The sequence below is a fragment of the Archocentrus centrarchus genome, chromosome 8, assembly GCF_007364275.1.
Source record: "Archocentrus centrarchus isolate MPI-CPG fArcCen1 chromosome 8, fArcCen1, whole genome shotgun sequence".
In the NCBI taxonomy this organism is placed as follows: domain Eukaryota; kingdom Metazoa; phylum Chordata; class Actinopteri; order Cichliformes; family Cichlidae; genus Archocentrus; species Archocentrus centrarchus.
The window spans coordinates 2,383,690-2,400,759 of NC_044353.1; the positions used below are offsets into that span (position 1 = coordinate 2,383,690).

Consider the following 17,070-nt stretch of genomic DNA (forward strand, 5'->3'; position numbering starts at 1 on the left):
CTCCCCGAGGACCCGACGCTGCAGCGCTGCTTCGCTGACTAAAGCAGAGTGTGTTCTTACAGCGCTGCACGAAGCTGCAGTGCGACCGTTTAGCAGCATCAGTGTCATTTGATGCCAGTCACCGGATACTTCTGCAAAACACTTAAAATCCTCCCAAGTCTCTGATGCATTCAGTACTTAGAGATGAGCACAGAGCAGAGGCATGTTTTCCTCTTTCTTCCCATTTTTTAATCATTCAGAGATATTAATACGCAGGTTGTTTTCTTTTGTTGTTTAACTCAGGAGGGAGGTTCAGTTTAATATAAAAGAAATGTGCACATTAACTTTTAATGAACTTTTTAATGGATTTATGATGAGGTTAGAGCAAACCTTGAGTTTTTTGTTGCATAGAAACCACCAGTTTTATCCTGAATTTGTGCATCTATGAGGCATTTGAAAATGAAATATGATGGAGAAAGAAATGGATAACTGCTAATCAGTGCTCAGTAAAGTTCAAATACAATCCTAGCATGTCATCAAAACTGGAGCTCTGCCTTCTTGGATGGTCTGTTAGTCCAATGAAGCCACAGCAGCCATATTATTGGTCAGATAATTGCATTAAAAATGCACCAAAATGCTGCAACAGCACAAACACGGCCCACGGGTCCAGTTCAGATAAGCCTCAGCTATAGCTGCTAGCTGCCTGCTAGGCTTCACTTCAGCTAACTGAAGACCCTGAACTGGACCTCTGGACCGTGTTGTGCCGGCCTCTGCTCTGTCCATCTTTTACGTACAGTCTGTAGGTCTCCCTGATAAATATCAGCTGTTCCATTTTGGATTTATTTGCCTTCTTGCTGTAAATCAAACTGCACAAATTGAACTCTGAGCAGCCAAACTTGCTGCTGTAATAAGAAATTAACTTGAATTCATAATAATTTATTGGTTTCTTCAAACGTGCAGCATGCGCTGCTTCAGAGGACTGAAGTGCTAGCACAGTACGCCTCTCATGAAGGATTCCTGAATGATTTATTATTCATTAAAAGCCACTAATTAGCAGCTGTACACTGTGAGATTTTACTGTTGTGTCAAAGTTTAGGGACTCATTCATATTTCCCCTTTTGCTCTCATTGGCTGCAGAATGAAGGGTCCTTAAAGGGGGCTGGGGTCTAAACCACGACTCCCCCATCAATTAACCTGCTGCCGCCTTCGTTCTGTCAGCGTGCGGCAGGATTAGAGCCGGACGCTCCAGAGGGAACAGCAGCAGGAAGAGACGACCATTAAAGCCATCAGTCTGTTGTTTTTAGATCTGCTGCGGCGGCGGCGTAATGACTCGGAGCTCTGCTGATGTTTATTTCATGCCGCTGCGGTCAGACCGTCGGTTAGCTGATGTACTGACGTGACAGAAGCCTTTTATTAAGTCCGGGATAATGGCCGCTCCATTGTTTGATTTGCTCAGTAACTAAAAGCTGAGGGAAAACCTCAAAAAGCTTCAGTCTGAAACACGCTCACTCAGAGAGTCTGAACTCTCTGGACTTTGGCTGTGAGGCGTCAGTGGAGCAGAAGAGGCTCTAAAAGGATCACAGCAGTTTGAGAGCCCGTCTCACCCTCAGGTTCACACCATCCTCATATCAGCTGATTTACATACACACACACACACACACACACACACACACACACACACACACACACACACACACACACACACACACACACACACACACACACACACACACACACACACACACACAACATGAATCAGCTCCACTTTTAAAGGATGAGAAAACTCCACAGTTGGAGGCTGGAGGGGTTTCAGAGCCATGAATCATTCACTTAGAAACCAGTTTGGGGCTTTTTAATGATTATTATTATAATACAGGGAGATTCCCGATCGACACCAAAGGCTCATCGATCAGGTCATAAACCTGCAAATCCATCCAGAACTTCCTAAACCCCCAGCTGTCACCAGCAGGTCCCTGGTGACAGCTGGGGGGTAGAAACACCCCCCCCCCCCGCCCCCCAGTCTGGTTAATCTCCGCCTGTCTGCCTGTTTGGAACAAATGTAAAAGCCTTCAGCAGAAACACTGAAATGCAAAAACCTGCATCACTACGTTTTTAATCTGCACAGAAGGTTTCTCAGAGGAAACCCTGAGTGTCACCTCTTTGCTTAAAGATACCCCCCCCCCCCCCCCCCACCATTTCTGTTCTGCAGCTCCACAGGGCCCATTCATTCTGAAGGAGCTCGCGAGCGCCCCCTATGGATTATAAGCTCTGTGACTCGGCTTGCCTGAAAAGGCCCTCGCTCTTTACCTCCATGTTCAAAACACTGAGATGGCGAAGATCACCTGCAGGTGACATCACAGTGACATCACATCCATGTTTCATATGGAGTCTACAAACCCAGAGAACATCAGAGCAGGAGACCCAGAGAGCTCGGTGTGAGCAGTCCAGGTTCATCTGCTTCCTTTGGAGGTTTCCTGAAACTCAAACTAAAATCTTTGTTTTGTTTTTCAGAACTCAAAAAAATCGTCTTCCTGCTTCGGCCTCGTTTTTTTTCACGCGGAGCCGCCCTGTTACTGTCGCCCAGCAGCCTTTACTCCCATCAGGCCTCCTGACTTTGTCTGAACCCTCTCAGTAACGAAGGCACTCAAACCCGTGCGGTCAGTCAGAGGGGAAACATTAAACATCTTTAATGGCAGACTTTCAAAATAATAATCCTCTCTTTTTTAGGCAGTTTAATTTGAAAATCTCTATTTCACTGTTTCAAACAGGCAGAGAGAGTTTGTCTGATTTCACACTAAACGAGGCAGAAAAAACAGAAAAACTGAACAGAAACATATTTTTGCAGATTAAATCTTCTCGTGTGTTTTTGCTGCTCTTCTTTCTTTCAGGTTTTTGGAAATGAAACATTTTGTCAGTCTGAGCTGCTGGCTGAACAAAACCAGATACGTGAGCATGACAACAAGCTCGAGTGTGAGTCTCATCCTGTGATCGGCTCAGAGGACACCGACCTGCTCCTGCTTCCAGAAAATACCCCAACAGCTTCAATCAAATCCTGCGAGGCAGCTCGACTGCAGCCATATTTTATACATAATTAACACACGCATGAGCATGAGCATGCCACACACACACACACACACACACACACACACTTTGTGTGAATGCACCAAAATCTTCTTCATCTTCATCACAGGCAGACAAAGAAAATGAAAAATCCAAACTGAGGTGCGATGCAGCCGACACACCCACCGAGGCGGAGGCACATGTTCTGATCACCCAACGTGTGAAAGTGAAAGATTTTTCGCGGGGTGCTCACCTGGTCCTAGTCCAGCACAGGAAGCTGTAGGGTGAGGTTCATCATGTCTCTGCAGGAGGAACAGTAGGCACAGATCCACTGATGAGAGCGACGGGAACTGAGAGCTGAAATAAATCAAGACAGGACGCTGCTTTATATGACAGAACCTGTTAGATCTTTTTAAAAGATGATGCTGTGGCTCCTTCAGCTTCCTCTCAGTCGGATGTGTTTGATTTGTGATGCAGAGAGTCGCTGCAGCAGCTCCGTCTGCTCCACTGCAAGAAGTGAAAGGGAAGGGAGGGGCCCTTTAAGAATGTGTGTGTGTGTGTGTGTGTGTGTGTGTGTGTGTGTGTGTGTGTGTGTGTGTGTGTGTGTGTGTGTGTGTGTGGTAGCTGCCTTCCTCTCCATCTTACTTCAGTATCAAGCTGGCTCAGGCTTAAAGCACCTTCAGACAAAGCTTTCAAAATAAAAGCCTAATGACTGAACCATGAATGGGATGAAGCTAGAGTTGCTCTCAACCCTCTTCAGGGAGGTCAGTGTCTGTTTTCCACCAGATCTAGAATCAGTTCAGGGCACAAAATACAGGTGCTGCTGCCAGAAACTCTTACCTGAAGATCATAAAATCACCAAAGTCCAAAGTTGGAATGACACATTCAGTAAAGTGAGCCCCAAATAAAACTCAGCCCACAGTGTGGGCTGGTTCTCTAAAGGCAGGATAGAGGTAAAGCTGTCTAATGGTGGAATACCACAGAAGCATCAGGAACACTGTTTAGCTCCAAACAAACCCAGCTGTGTAAAATGTAAATAAAACAGCAAAAACCAGAAACAGATGTGCTGATGGCATCAACACGTCTCTAAAGCTGTCACGGGTCCATGTCTCCAGCTGTGCAGCATCCCCTCTGCTGTCTGTAAACATCTGGAACTGAGGAGAGCAGCTGCTGGACTTTGGACGTTCTGTCTGATAGAGGCTTCCAGCTGCTCAGCAGTGCTTTGTCCTGTTTTTGGGTTCCTGATGCTCCAGATGTTCTCAGCTGGTCAAAGGTCAGGACTGCAGGCCGGTTCAGCACCCGGACTCTTCTCCGATGAAGCCGTGCTGCTGGAATAGCTGCAGGATGCAGTTCAGCATCGTCCTGCTGAAATACGAAGGCCTTCCTGAAGGAGAGTCTCTGGATGGGAGCACATGCTGCTCTGAAACCTGGAGACACCTTTCAGCTCTGATGGAGCCACTCCAGATGTGCCAGCTGCCAATTCCACTGATACCATAGCACCAAATCACAACAACAGTCACCTCAACATGCAATATTAGAGTGACAACCTCAACAGTCAGATGATCCTTTGTGAGCAGCACCTGGCAACAGTGGGAAGGAAGAACTCCCTTTAAACAGGACCCAGCAGGTCCTGGATCAGGGAGGGGCAGCGAGGAAAGAGAGGGGAAGGAGAGGAGACGAAGGAGAGCAGAGGGAGAGAACACAGACTACAGGAGCGCAAAGACAGAAGTTAATGACATGCAGCACTGGAACAGGAGCTATAGACAGGAAGTGATGAAGAGCAGAGCTGGTTCAGCTTCCCTCCTTGTGTCTGACCATTTTCAGGCTGTGATGAGGAATAAATGTGGTCACAGAATTGTTGCCTTATACTCTGTATTTCCATATTTGCTTGTTTCTGGCAAAATATAAAGAATGAAGAGTGGCTCAAGACTATTGCACAGTACTGCATGTGAACTTTTTTTTTTACTGACAGTTAATCTCTGTTTATTCAGAGCCATGTAGGTCTGCAATAATTCTCTTATTTTGGAAGATTTTAGGTTATCCTTGTTAACTGTGTTTCTGCTGACTGACAGCAGTCCACATCCTCCCCACAGTAACACACACGATGTTTGAGGAGTCCAAACTGATTAAATTAATCCTCCATCTGATTCAAGCGTTCCTGCAGGAGTTTTTTTTTTTCTTTGAATAATTTGTCAGGGTTGTTGACTCTTATTTTGAAAGAACTGGGACTCAGGTTGTCCTGACTCTCAGAATCATGTGCGTCTCCCGCCCTCTGGTGGTCATAGTGTGGCGCTGCACTTAAAGCCGTTAAAGGCACTCATGCTAACACACACCTTCCTTTGAGTTCTTTCAGAATAAGAGACCAAAATCAAGTAACCACTGATCAGGTCTTTGTAGACAGGCTTTTAATTTCCTGGAATTTGAGCTTTAAAATCTGATTAAAATTACGGTGGATTTTATGGACATATAGACCTCTGCCTCCTTGCACAGGAGAACTAGCTTATCCTGAGTAATTTGGTGGCTGCACCGCTCCAATGAACAGCAGTGAGCAGCTTCAGGAAGCTGGTATAAAGTCCATGGCCGATTCTCAAAACTCAAGTACACAAGTATAAATTTGCAGACTTGAAAAGTATGAACTTCCCAAGTTGGAACACCAGTGGACTTGATGACATCACAGCTCAGCTCCAGCGTTTCTGTCGCCTCCAGCTTAAATTTACCGACTGTTTGGCTTTAAAACTTCATCCCTGAATAAAAACATTTTACATGTATACACAGCTCTGCTGCTGACTCAACAAAAACAGGTCAGATGTTAAAATCAAGTTATTTCTATTCCAGAACACTTACAACAGACAGATGTTTAGAATACAGTCAAATAAATATTAACACTTAAAAACATATAATTTGATCATTTCTGGAGCAGGCTTGTCATCAGTCTTCACGATCTCCATGAACAGCATCAACATGGCGCTGCGAGTTTTGAAAACGATGTGCCGGCAGTCGGGCGTTCGCCCCCCGTATAGCGAGCCTCATCCGGCCCGGCGAGCGGGCGGCTGCTGTTAGAGCAGCGGAGCGAACCTCTCCGAAAACGTCGGAGCACTTTTGCAATCAAGGAATATCTTGATAAACTGAGCAGATATTTAATGCTTACACAGCTACATCCTGAAAACACCTAAAAGTTTGTTTTGTGTCACAGGAGCGTAATATTTAAAATTTATTCACAGTGTTCATTTGAAATGCATTCTGGGATACTTGGCTGCACCACGTCTACACAAATCACCACCAACATAGACATATATAGGTATATACCATGGTATATACCTATATATGTCTATGACCACCAATGCATACTCCATAGAAGAGGCGGAGCAAGAACACATCTGGGTATTTTGAGCAAACTTGCCTTTATGCAAACTTTTTTTTTATTATTATTATTAAACTTTTGTACCAAATTATGTGACATGTGACTGAGTCAGTCCCCATAGACTCCCATGTTAAAACTTTCCAGCAGAAATAAACATGTTTACAGCTGATACAGAAACTACCCCTTCATAACAGCTGTACAGGTGTGTGTGTGTGTGTGTGTGTGTGTTCTATAACTCACCTGTCGGCTTAAAGTTTGCATTATTAGGGGCGTGGCCTCTTTGACTGACAGATGGACACAGGCGGCTGTAGCTGCTAGCTGTCTGCTAGGCTTCACCTCAGCTAACTGGAGTCCTTGAACTGGACCTGTGGACTGTTGCTGTGCTGTTGGAGCCTTTTAGAGCCTTTTTAATGCAATTATCTGACCAATCACACGGCTGCTGTGACTTCATTGGTCTAACAGACCGTCCAAGAAGGCGGAGCTCCAGTTTTGGTGCACACTGAAATTCTGGGCAGTGTTGCCATGTCCGCTTATTATAAGCGACTTTGGGCTTGTTTTTTTCTGAAGTCGCTTGCAAATCTCGTGGGTCGCGGTTTTTTTTGGGCTTGTTTTTGAACGTGGAGTTGTTTATTTGGGCTTGACTTTCTTTCCGAGTGAAACTCCTTGATTATCTCTCGGCGCCCTATAATAAAACAAAAGACGAGCGGTAGGTAGTTTGTCCCTTCCAAGCCCCCGTTTCCTGCCCAAGTTGAGCGGCGTACACCCAAACAAACACTGATAACAGCCCAGAGTGAGGAGGCAGCAATGAGCTCCAGTAAGTGGGGAAATATAGAAAAAAATAATAATAAAGAGTGTGATAAAGAGAGTGCACTTACAGAATGGATCCGAGCTCAGGTGGGAGACAGAGGCGCTAAAAGTGGGTATGCACTATATGCAATGTTTAGGGGCGCCTCATATGAGGGGGGCGCCAAAACGATGCGACGAAATTATTTCTCTAGTCGCATTTTCTGTATTTAACAGCTGTGCATGTGATATGATCAATAACAGAGGAACGGCGCTGATTAGGCACCCCTGTGCTCCTTCACCTCCCCTCCTCCTGCCCCCCCCCCGGCTAAAACCGCATTCACCTCTGAAAGTAGCTGCGGTCCTAATGGGAGACATACCAAAGGCATTCTGCAGATTTGTGAAAAATGTGCTCACCGTGCTGATTTAATTCAACATGCTAATACAGAGAAGCGCGCGCACACACACACACACACACACACACACACACACACACACACAAAAACAAAAAAAAAACTGCACCCTTCTCTTCTATGAGGCTAAGAACCATGGGTTTGACTGCTCCAAAACACAATGAGACAAAACAAAGAAGTGAGCTATACTGCTATAGTTTAAAAGCGGCCTCAGTTTTACACAGTGTTGTGGGTTGCCAGTTGGGCTTCTTTTGGGCTTGTTTTCATAGAGCTGGTTGCTTGTTTCTGTCGCGAGATCTGGCAACACCGATTCTGGGATTTTATTTGGATGTCACTGATTAGCAGGCTGTGGATGCAGACTGATGCTTTCATTTTGAAGGAGCGGGGCTCAGCAGGAGCGTTTCCTGTCAGGTTTGTTGTTGTCTCGCCCTGTTTCCGGTGTGGATGCAGCTGTTGGAGGTCCCAGCATCAAAATGACCAAGCTGCAGCTGCTGAACGCCTACCTGACGGAGCGGCTGTCGGTGGTGGTGAAGGAAATCTTGGACGTGGTGGAGGACACGGTGGCCGAGTACCGGGAGGAGACCGCCAGAGCCAAGCGAGAGAACGAGAGCCTGCGGAGGCAGCTGCGGGACATCCTGCTGCTGGAGGCCGGGACCGAGTGGCTGAGTAAGGGCCGAGCTAGCCGGCTAGCTCCGTTAGAGAACCCGCGTTCAGACCTGCGCTGAAAATCCGCCTGTTTAAATTAAATACGCGGTTTTAACGTGTAATTCGGGCTTAGCGGCAGATTTTAAAGTCTGTATGTGTTGATAAGGTCTGACTTGTATATTCGGCATCATTTAAAACGTCTGATTTTATCTGCATTTTACGGCAGACGTGACTTTCTTTAATCATTTTGCTGTCAGTTCCTCTTTGCCCTCGATCCTAAAGAGAGTCAGATGATGTATGCTGTCATTCAGTTTTATTTATGCCGTAACATCACTTAAAGTTTATTTACGCACAGTTTATTTAATTTATCCCTCTGTTTAAAAGCTGAACTCAGCTGAGGATTTAATTGTCAGATTATTACATGGACTTTGGCATGAGGAGCCTGACGTGAAGTCGCAGCGGGGGGGGGGCTGACTTTCAGGAAGTCTGAAGGACTTTCGGTCATTCGAGTTTCTGTTAAAGGGGAATTCCGCACATATTTACAGTATATTACAGTAACTGTCAAAGGATTTGCATAAAAACCAGACAGTTACAACCAAAGGGGCTGGTTACATTCAGTAACCAATTAAAATGTCTCAGCCCAATTAATGACGTGAATAACTGGCTGATGGTGACACTTGAAATGGATCTATTCTGTCTTCCTTTATTTCCTGTTGTATTTCATATTTTAGATAACGAGGTCGGTGTATGTACCAAGTATTCCTGTGAGCCAGAAGGGGATATCCTAATATGGGCATCTCAGGGATAGAAGCCCCACCCACTTTTTGTGTATGAGGAGCAACCAATCATAAGAAAGCTGATTTTAAAGGAAGAGGAGCAAAAAGATTAATTTCAGACATGTAATAAAAGAGGGGACAGTGTAGCATAAAGAGATTATTTTGAACGGTGAATCATGCAAAGCTGCTGAAGGAGAGTCCAAGAAGAAATATGGAAATGATGAAGTCTGTGTTTTATACAGAACCTACAGAAAATCTTTCATTGTGTTTAATCCACAATCTCCATCGGTTAAATAGAACATCTGGTACCTTTAGATATTTCCACTCTGATCCTTCTGATGATGCCCATCCTGCTGGTCAGATGTTCTGCTGCATTAACTGTTCGGTTTCTCTGTTTCAGAGTCTACCAGGTCCAGTCTCGGTTTGGCAGCTCCTGATCGGCAGCCCGGTGAGCCTGAGCGGAGGTCCCGCTCTGAGGAGCCAGACTCCGGCCCGAACCCACCCCGACAGCCGCCGCCTAAAGCGGTCAAGCCGACGACCCATGAGCAGGTAGTGTCTGTGCAGCTGCTGGCGGTCCACAGCGACCCATCACCGGGGCCAGTCCACCTACCAGTGGACACGAAGACTGTGGAGCCGCGGGACCCGGCGCTGAAGGCTGACCGTCTACAGGAAGTGTTTGGGAAAGCTTCACCCATTACCTTGCACTCCTCCCTGAATCTTCCCTCCGCTTCAGCCCCCAAAATTCACATTGAAGTTCCTCAGGTGGTCAGGGAGGAGCCCCGGGCTCCGCCCCCTGCACTCATCAAAGCTGAACCTGAAGAGTACAGTGTGAGCGAGCCTGAAGGTCACACGGACTCTTTGACCGGTGCTGCTCACATTGCGGCCGAAGAGTTCCGGAGCAGGGTGGATGCAGAGAGGGCGGCGGTGGTGGTGGGTGCAGAAAGGCAGGAAGCTCAGAAGAACAGGAAGTCCTCTCAGGAGAAGCCGCCGCCTGCAGACGGCACAGCCTCTGCTTTCATACCTGAACTCGTGCATCGCTGCCCACGCTGCGGCGAGGCGTTCGGCCAGGCCGCCAGCCTCCGCATCCACCTGGAGCAGAAGAGGAAGACCTACGCCTGCGATTGGTGCTGCAAGTCCTTTGCGCAGTCAGCCGACTTACGGCGCCACCTGCGCACGCACACGGGCGAGCGGCCACACCGCTGCACCTTCTGCTCCAAGAGTTTCAGCCAGAGAGGAAACCTGCGGCGGCACCTGCGCATCCACACGGGCGAGCGGCCGTACAGCTGCCCGTTCTGCTGCCGCACCTTCAGCGACGGCGACACCATGAAGAAGCACAAACGCACGCACTCGGGAGAGAAACCGTACCGCTGCGCCCAGTGCGCCAAGACCTTCACCAGCGCCAGCGGCCTGCAGATTCACATGAAGAAGGACATGTGCTTCGTGACTAACGCCTGATTGGGCGCTTCAGGACAGATGCAGTTTGGATTCACTGGAATGAGCTGAAGGATCAGCCAGAAAGGCTTCAAAACAACAGCCAATCAGAGTCCTCAAATTAAAGCTGGAAGTATGACTCTTGGTGTCACTGTGATGTGCTTTGTCGGGATGCACCGATCCGATATTTTAGACAAATGTCTGTCGATCCCGAAACCGTTTCAGGTGCTCTGTTTGTTCTCGTCAGCAGGGAGGGTGCTCACGGAGAAGGATCGGTGGTCTTTCGTACTGACGCACCCACAGATTTAATTTCATTTCTGTGTGTGTAAAAGTGTGTAACATTGGTCAGCAGGAAAGACTCCCACACTGAGCCTGAATCAGACCGCTGACAACAAGTCAGGTGAATAACATATTTATGATTCTTTTTTATTTATGCGCTGGTTGTTTTTGGAGTTTATTTGACCAAGTTAGCAAAACTAAGTTCAGCTGACCCTCACAGAGGCTCATTGAGATTTAAAATCTCTTTTTTAAGAGCCATCTCAGGAGGCAGCAGAGACGTGAAGTCAGCCTGAAGGTTTTTAATGGTGCAAATTTAATGATTTTACCAAATCAGTTTTTACTCAGATTATTTTTACACATTTCTGTGATCTCATGAAGAACACTCAGAGGCATTTGAGGAGTTTCAAAAACTGTTATTGGCAAATAAATGTATTTAAGCGTCAGCATTTCCTCTGTTTTCATGCTGGATCTCAGCTTCTGCTCGTGATCCTGACTGATGGAGCTCCAGGCTCCTCACTGTTTGTGGGCTTCTGCTTCTTAGGCACTGATCACAGATTCTGGAACAGATTAAGATGTGGTCGAGTTTCCCACATCCAAAATGTTAATTTGATGATGTTCTGTTTTGTGACATGGAGCTCCATCATGCTGAGCCTGAACATGCTCAGACTGCCAACAAACTGCTCCTGGATCAGTGGAAGAAGTCGGTCTTTGGTCCTGAGAAGGAGAAGCTCACAAACTGTGAAATGTCCATTTCAGCTCCTGTAGATTTAAGGAAAAGTGACACGTGATGTTATCCTGCACATAAGAACGATTCAGTGTCTTCATCCCAGTGAGGAAACTGACTCTGGGACTGGGTTGAATACCTGAAGCCGGTTTATCGTTAAAAAGTCGAATCGGTGCATCCCCGCTGCGAGCAGAAGCATTATTGATTCATGAAGAAAGAGCAGCGGTGGGTGGAAACCGGCTGGTCAGAAAGCGATGAACCAATCAGAGCAGAGGATGTAAATTAGCTGCAGAAAGGTGGTTTTGTGTCTGTAGGTGTGATGAGAGCGAGGCTGCAGCAGAAACTCTAACGGGAAAGTGAGACGCTGCAGGCCGACGTGTGAAGACGTGGGCGTTCGACGTGCACGGGTAGCTGCAGAGGACGAAGAAAACAGACTCCTGTCTCCTCCTCCTCCTCCTGACGAGCGTCTTTTTCTAACAGGACTCGATGGTGTTTAAAGGCAGCTACACGGACGTGATTATTTATCTATTTATTTGCCCTCAGTCACTTCCTGCTCTGCACTCTGTTTGGTTTTTGCTTTCATCAGGTCAAAGTTTCTTCTGTTTCTCCTCACAAATATATGCGTCTGTTATCAGTCGATCGTGTCTGCCTGCTTTGATGTCGTCTGCTGAAAGCACCACGAGGCACTTCCTGAGCAGCTCACTGAGCTGCCAGTTTATTAGGTACACCTCCACCTTTTAGGCAGCTCAGTGTTTTGCTGAATTTCCAGCTCTGAGTCTCGGGCTCATCTCCAACACTGGAAGCAGTTTTAAAAAAGAATAATTGGATTATAAGGAAGGAATTCTTTAATAAAGTGCAGGTATGGCTGTTTATGTACCTGTACAGGAAGGTCAGAGGTATAGAGCTGATGTCATGTGGTGCTCTGGTGGTTAAAGGATTATTTTACTTTGAATGAACTGCTGACCTGTGGATACAGTTTTTGGTTTAATGAACTGAGGGTGAAACCAGTGGGAGGCAGTGAAGGAAAGATGACAGGTGACTTCAGTTAGGTCACAGAGGAACACAGGAGCCAATCAGTGATGAGGTGTTATAGGTGCTATTAGGATGTAACAGGGTATGTATGCACTGCACAAATATGAAACCAGAGGGCAGTATGCACTGACGAGCAGGTAAACATGGTGACCTCACTGTGAGCACCGAGCAGATCCAGTATAACAGATGGACATAGATCCATGACATCAGCACCATGATCAGCTTTTTCTCCATCTTAATGTTTTGAAAGTGGGCGTGGTGAGTGAGGGGCGGGTCTGACTGTGAAACTGCACGTTCACTGGTTAACAGCCGGTGATTGACAGGTCAGTCAGGCTGAGAGGTCACACGAAGGTAGGCATCAGCTCAGTACATAAGCCCATCAATGTCACTGTGAAAGGGGCGGAGTCTGCAGTGTCTGACCAACCAGGGACAGGGACAGGTCAGCTGGCTGTGCGTGCGTGTGTGTGTGTGTGTGTGTGTGTGTGTGTGTGCGTGTGTGTGTGTGCGTGTGTGTGTGTGTGTGCGTGTGTGTGTGCGTGTGTGTGTGTGTGTGTGTGTGTGTGTGTGTGTGCGTGTGTGTGTGCGTGTGTGCGTGCGTGTGTGTGTGTGTGTGTGTGTGTGTGTGTGTGTGTGTGTGTGTGTGTGTGCGTGTGTGTGTGTGTGTGTGTGTGTGTGCACAGCTGCAGAGCTGTTTAACTCTGAAAGGAAAGAGGAAAAATCAGCTGCTCACAGACGGAGGATCAGAAACATGATGTCATGAGTACAAACAGGTGCACTGTTTAAAAACCTGAAACTAGCATTTATGGAACAATAAAGTGTTTAAAGCAGGGGAAGGACTAACGTTCCTCTAAGGATCTGTATTTCTTCCTGACGCTCATCACATAAACACAAACGCTTCTGAGCTCTGAGGGAGCTTCATTTTCCAGAGATCTGATTGGTCAGTAGATGGTTTTGTACCTGCTGATCTCTGATCATCACGTACACTTGGTACCTCCAGGAACCTTTAAAAGGAGCTCCCGTCTCCTCTCTTAGCACGCTTTAAGAAGAGAAAGGATGAAGCTATCAGTGACCTGCTGCAGGTTTCTGCTGTGGGAAGCATTTCCTGTCATCACTGCCTCCCACAGCAGAATTATGATGGACAGAATCAGCCTCTAAATCCTGATAAAAATGTCTTTTAGCCGCCTGTCTGCTGGAGATCGTTAGACTTCATAATAACTCAGTGAGTGTGTGCACCTCAGCAGATAACACCTGTGTGTGTCTGACAGGTGAGCGTGCTGAGCTGCCACCTCGACACCTGTCCAATGCGTTTACCTGCAGCTCGCAGGAAGTTGTGCAGGTGGAGGTGTTTGCAGGCTGATGGATGAGGCTTTGGTGAAGGCTTACAGTAACTGCTGAGATTATGAAACGGGCAGCATGTCAGCCTCAGCTCGTCTCCACGCTGTATGGAAGGTGAGAACACTTCCCACAGCAAACCCACTCGCTCGGCCTGAGTCACTCACACAGACTCAGCTCTGATAACTTCAGGTTCAGCTCTTTACCTGGAACGTCACCATGCTGCAGCCTGCAGGACTTTGGCTCATCCAGGGTTAACTCTGAGCTTTCTGTGCTATGAAGGATGCTCACTTCCTACCAGGGTGAATCACCATGGGAACTTATGCTACTCAGAGAGCAGCAGGTATGATATCGCCGCCTACTGACCAATCAGATCTCCAGAAAATAGCATCACCATTCCTGGAAGATCCCTCGGACCTCTGCGGGGAGTTTTGTGTTTCCCTGATGAGGATCAGGAAGAATCTCAGATTCTCACACGCAGCTTTTGTTCCTTCATTTTTTCTGTTGGCAGCAACATTTTTATTGTTCTGTAAGCATTCATATCTGATCCTCAAACAGGACACCTGCACCGTACCTGCTGACCTCAGATCAGATCTGCACACAGACTGAGCCTGTGTTTGAATCCTGTTTTTAATCTTTACTCTGAAACAGCAGCGACTCTGCAGCTGAGAGGATACAAAGTAACGTGTCAGCAGCAGCTGATGCTCAGAGTTTAAAATCAGCAGGAAGCTCCATGATTCACTGAGTCTGTGGTTCTCAGCATGTCCTCAGAGATGCAGACGCTCTGCCGGGGAACACGCTTATATGAGCAGCTGGTTGAGCCGTACTTTACCAAAACCACTGAATGAAGCACAAACTGTGTGTCACATTGTCTCTGAATGTGTGTGTGTTCATTTGGTGATTTAATGTCTAAATGTTGTTCTGCTTGATTCTAACCAGCTGCTGAATCTCTGCAGGAAACACAGACTCGCACCAAGAACACCTGTTCGTCCCTGTTTGTACCTGGTCGTACCTGTTTGTACCTGGTCGTACCTGTTTGTACCTGGTCGTACCTGGTCGTACCTGTTTGTACCTGGTCGTACCTGTTTGTACCTGGTCGTCCCTGTTTGTACCTGTTTGTACCTGGTCGTACCTGTTTGTACCTGTTTGTACCTGGTCGTACCTGGTCGTACCTGTTTGTACCTGGTCGTACCTGTTTGTACCTGGTCGTACCTGGTCGTACCTGTTTGTACCTGGTCGTACCTGTTTGTACCTGGTCGTCCCTGTTTGTACCTGTTTGTACCTGGTCGTACCTGTTTGTACCTGTTTGTACCTGGTCGTACCTGTTTGTACCTGTTTGTACCTGGTCGTACCTGTTTGTACCTGGTCGTACCTGGTCGTACCTGTTTGTACCTGGTCGTACCTCTGGTCGTACCTGGTCGTACCTGGTCGTACCTGTTCCATCAGTCACATTAGCCTCACTCTGATCTCAGGTGTCCTCGTCTCCTCCATCAGGCTGTGGGACAGGAAGCTGTAAAGTGTTTGAACTCTCAGAATCAGCTCAGAAATGAGCAGCAGCACTGAGAGCGACTCAGACTCATTCACTGCAGTTCAGATCTTTATTCTCCCGCTCTGTGCCAAAATCACCAGATTAACGATTTCCTGCAGCGTTAATCGTGTCCTTTCTTACAATATTGCATTTTTACTGGTTATATTTTTTATGTTCTTTATAGATTTGTTTGATAACCATTTGATTGGAGTAGGTGGCACTCACAGGGATCATTTTATGTGGAAAAAAAGTCATGTGACCCATGAACTGATCGATTGGTCACATGCTGCCAGCCCCGCCCCTTTCATGTGGAATTCATGTGGAATGAGTACATTTTTTATTTGTTTGTCTAACCTTTCATAACTGAATTAGTTGAGACACCTGAGAGACCTGTTCTTAAAATCTGTGAATATAATGATAATGAACACATAAATTCAAGTTGATTTATTTACCTACAACCAGACGTTCGGCTCATTCATTTAAGAAATGTAATGAACTGATGAGAGGAGAGGGAACAGGTGAGTTCCAGGTGAGTTATTTTAAAGGTGCGCAGACAGCAGCTAATGCTAACAGCAGATTCATTTAGCAAATGAACGCAGGCACTAACAACAGAGCCACAGACACACAACTCTTAACTTTTCAGCTATTTGTGGGCCACCTCTATTTCTGCTCTTAATTAGTTTTAAAAAGTTCAGTAAAGTAAACATTTTGAACTGTGAGCGTGTTTTGTCAGCTAAATGCTAATGTGCTAAAAAAAAAAAAAAAGAGCTTCTGAGAACTCAAACTCCGTCTTCCTGATTCCTCCTGAGCTCGTCCAGCAGGAACGTCCTCTCAGGAGAACAAAAACGCTTAAAAACTGAACATGTGACTCACATGTTCACACCTGCTGGAATTAGATTCAACTCATTGTCATCGTGCGCACAAGGCAGACAATGAAATGAGCGCTACCGTTTAATTAAGCTGCAGATCACAGTCCAGGTGTCTTCCTTTGCTCACAGGTACAGACGAGGCGTTCACTGTTAATTGTAATTATTGTTAATTGAAATTACAATTTTGGTTTCCATCATTTATTAAAACAAGGTGATTGAGACAAATTATTGATAGATTATTGTCATATTTTCTTTTGTATTTGAGCACATCTCCGTCCTTTGGTTTTAGCCCTCCATAAAAGTCCAAATTCTCTCAGCGTCCTTTAGTTCAGTTCACATTAATTGATTTCAGTTCGTTTTGTCACTTAAATTATGATTAAAGTTCATAAATATGCACTTTTCTCAATTCTTTGGTCAATATTGACCAAAAAAATCGTAATCATTATTTTTGCCATAATCAAGCAGCCCTACTTCAGAAGCGGCTTTGAATGTTTACAAGTCAGAAAGTAAAATTACAAATGCATGTATATATATTAAATATTACTGAGCTTCTAAAAGCCGGTATTAAGGCTGCAGGCGTGGATCTGCCCAACAGTTTACTCAGAAAAGGAGTTTTGATGAGTTCTCACACTGTTTCGATAAGAAGTAGAAACCATTTATAAAAATGTGAGTGCTGGAGGTGTGATTTTATGAAATCTCAGCTGATGAGCAGCAGCTTTAGTTCTTGATGCGGAGCTGCTGTTGTGCTCTCAGGCTGCAGGGGGCAGTGTGACGCCACCGAGGACCATCCCGGCATGAGAACAGATCCACGCTCACTCTCACATCTGCATTGCATTCCAAATTTATTGTTGCATCGTA

The 17,070-nt window shown here is 46.2% G+C and overlaps 1 protein-coding gene across 1 annotated transcript; it reads left to right on the forward strand.

Moving 5' to 3' along the window:
* Positions 1–7,947: 7,947 nt before the first annotated feature.
* LOC115785079 (zinc finger and SCAN domain-containing protein 5B-like) lies at positions 7,948–12,987 on the forward strand. Its single transcript, XM_030736531.1, has 2 exons — positions 7,948–8,262; positions 9,418–12,987. The coding sequence occupies exons 1-2, from the start codon at positions 8,070–8,072 to the stop codon at positions 10,470–10,472; spliced, it is 1,248 nt and encodes a 415-aa protein (XP_030592391.1). The 5' UTR covers positions 7,948–8,069; the 3' UTR covers positions 10,473–12,987.
* The last annotated feature ends 4,083 nt before the right edge of the window (positions 12,988–17,070 follow it).

Excerpts from the sequence above, each read along its gene's own strand:
- LOC115785079 (XM_030736531.1), top strand. The coding sequence starts at position 8,070 with ATGACCAAGCTGCAGCTGCTGAACGCCTACCTGACGGAGCGGCTGTCG. Across the intron at positions 8,263-9,417 it reads GGCCGGGACCGAGTGGCTGA|AGTCTACCAGGTCCAGTCTC; the intron begins GTAAGGGCCGAG and ends TCTCTGTTTCAG.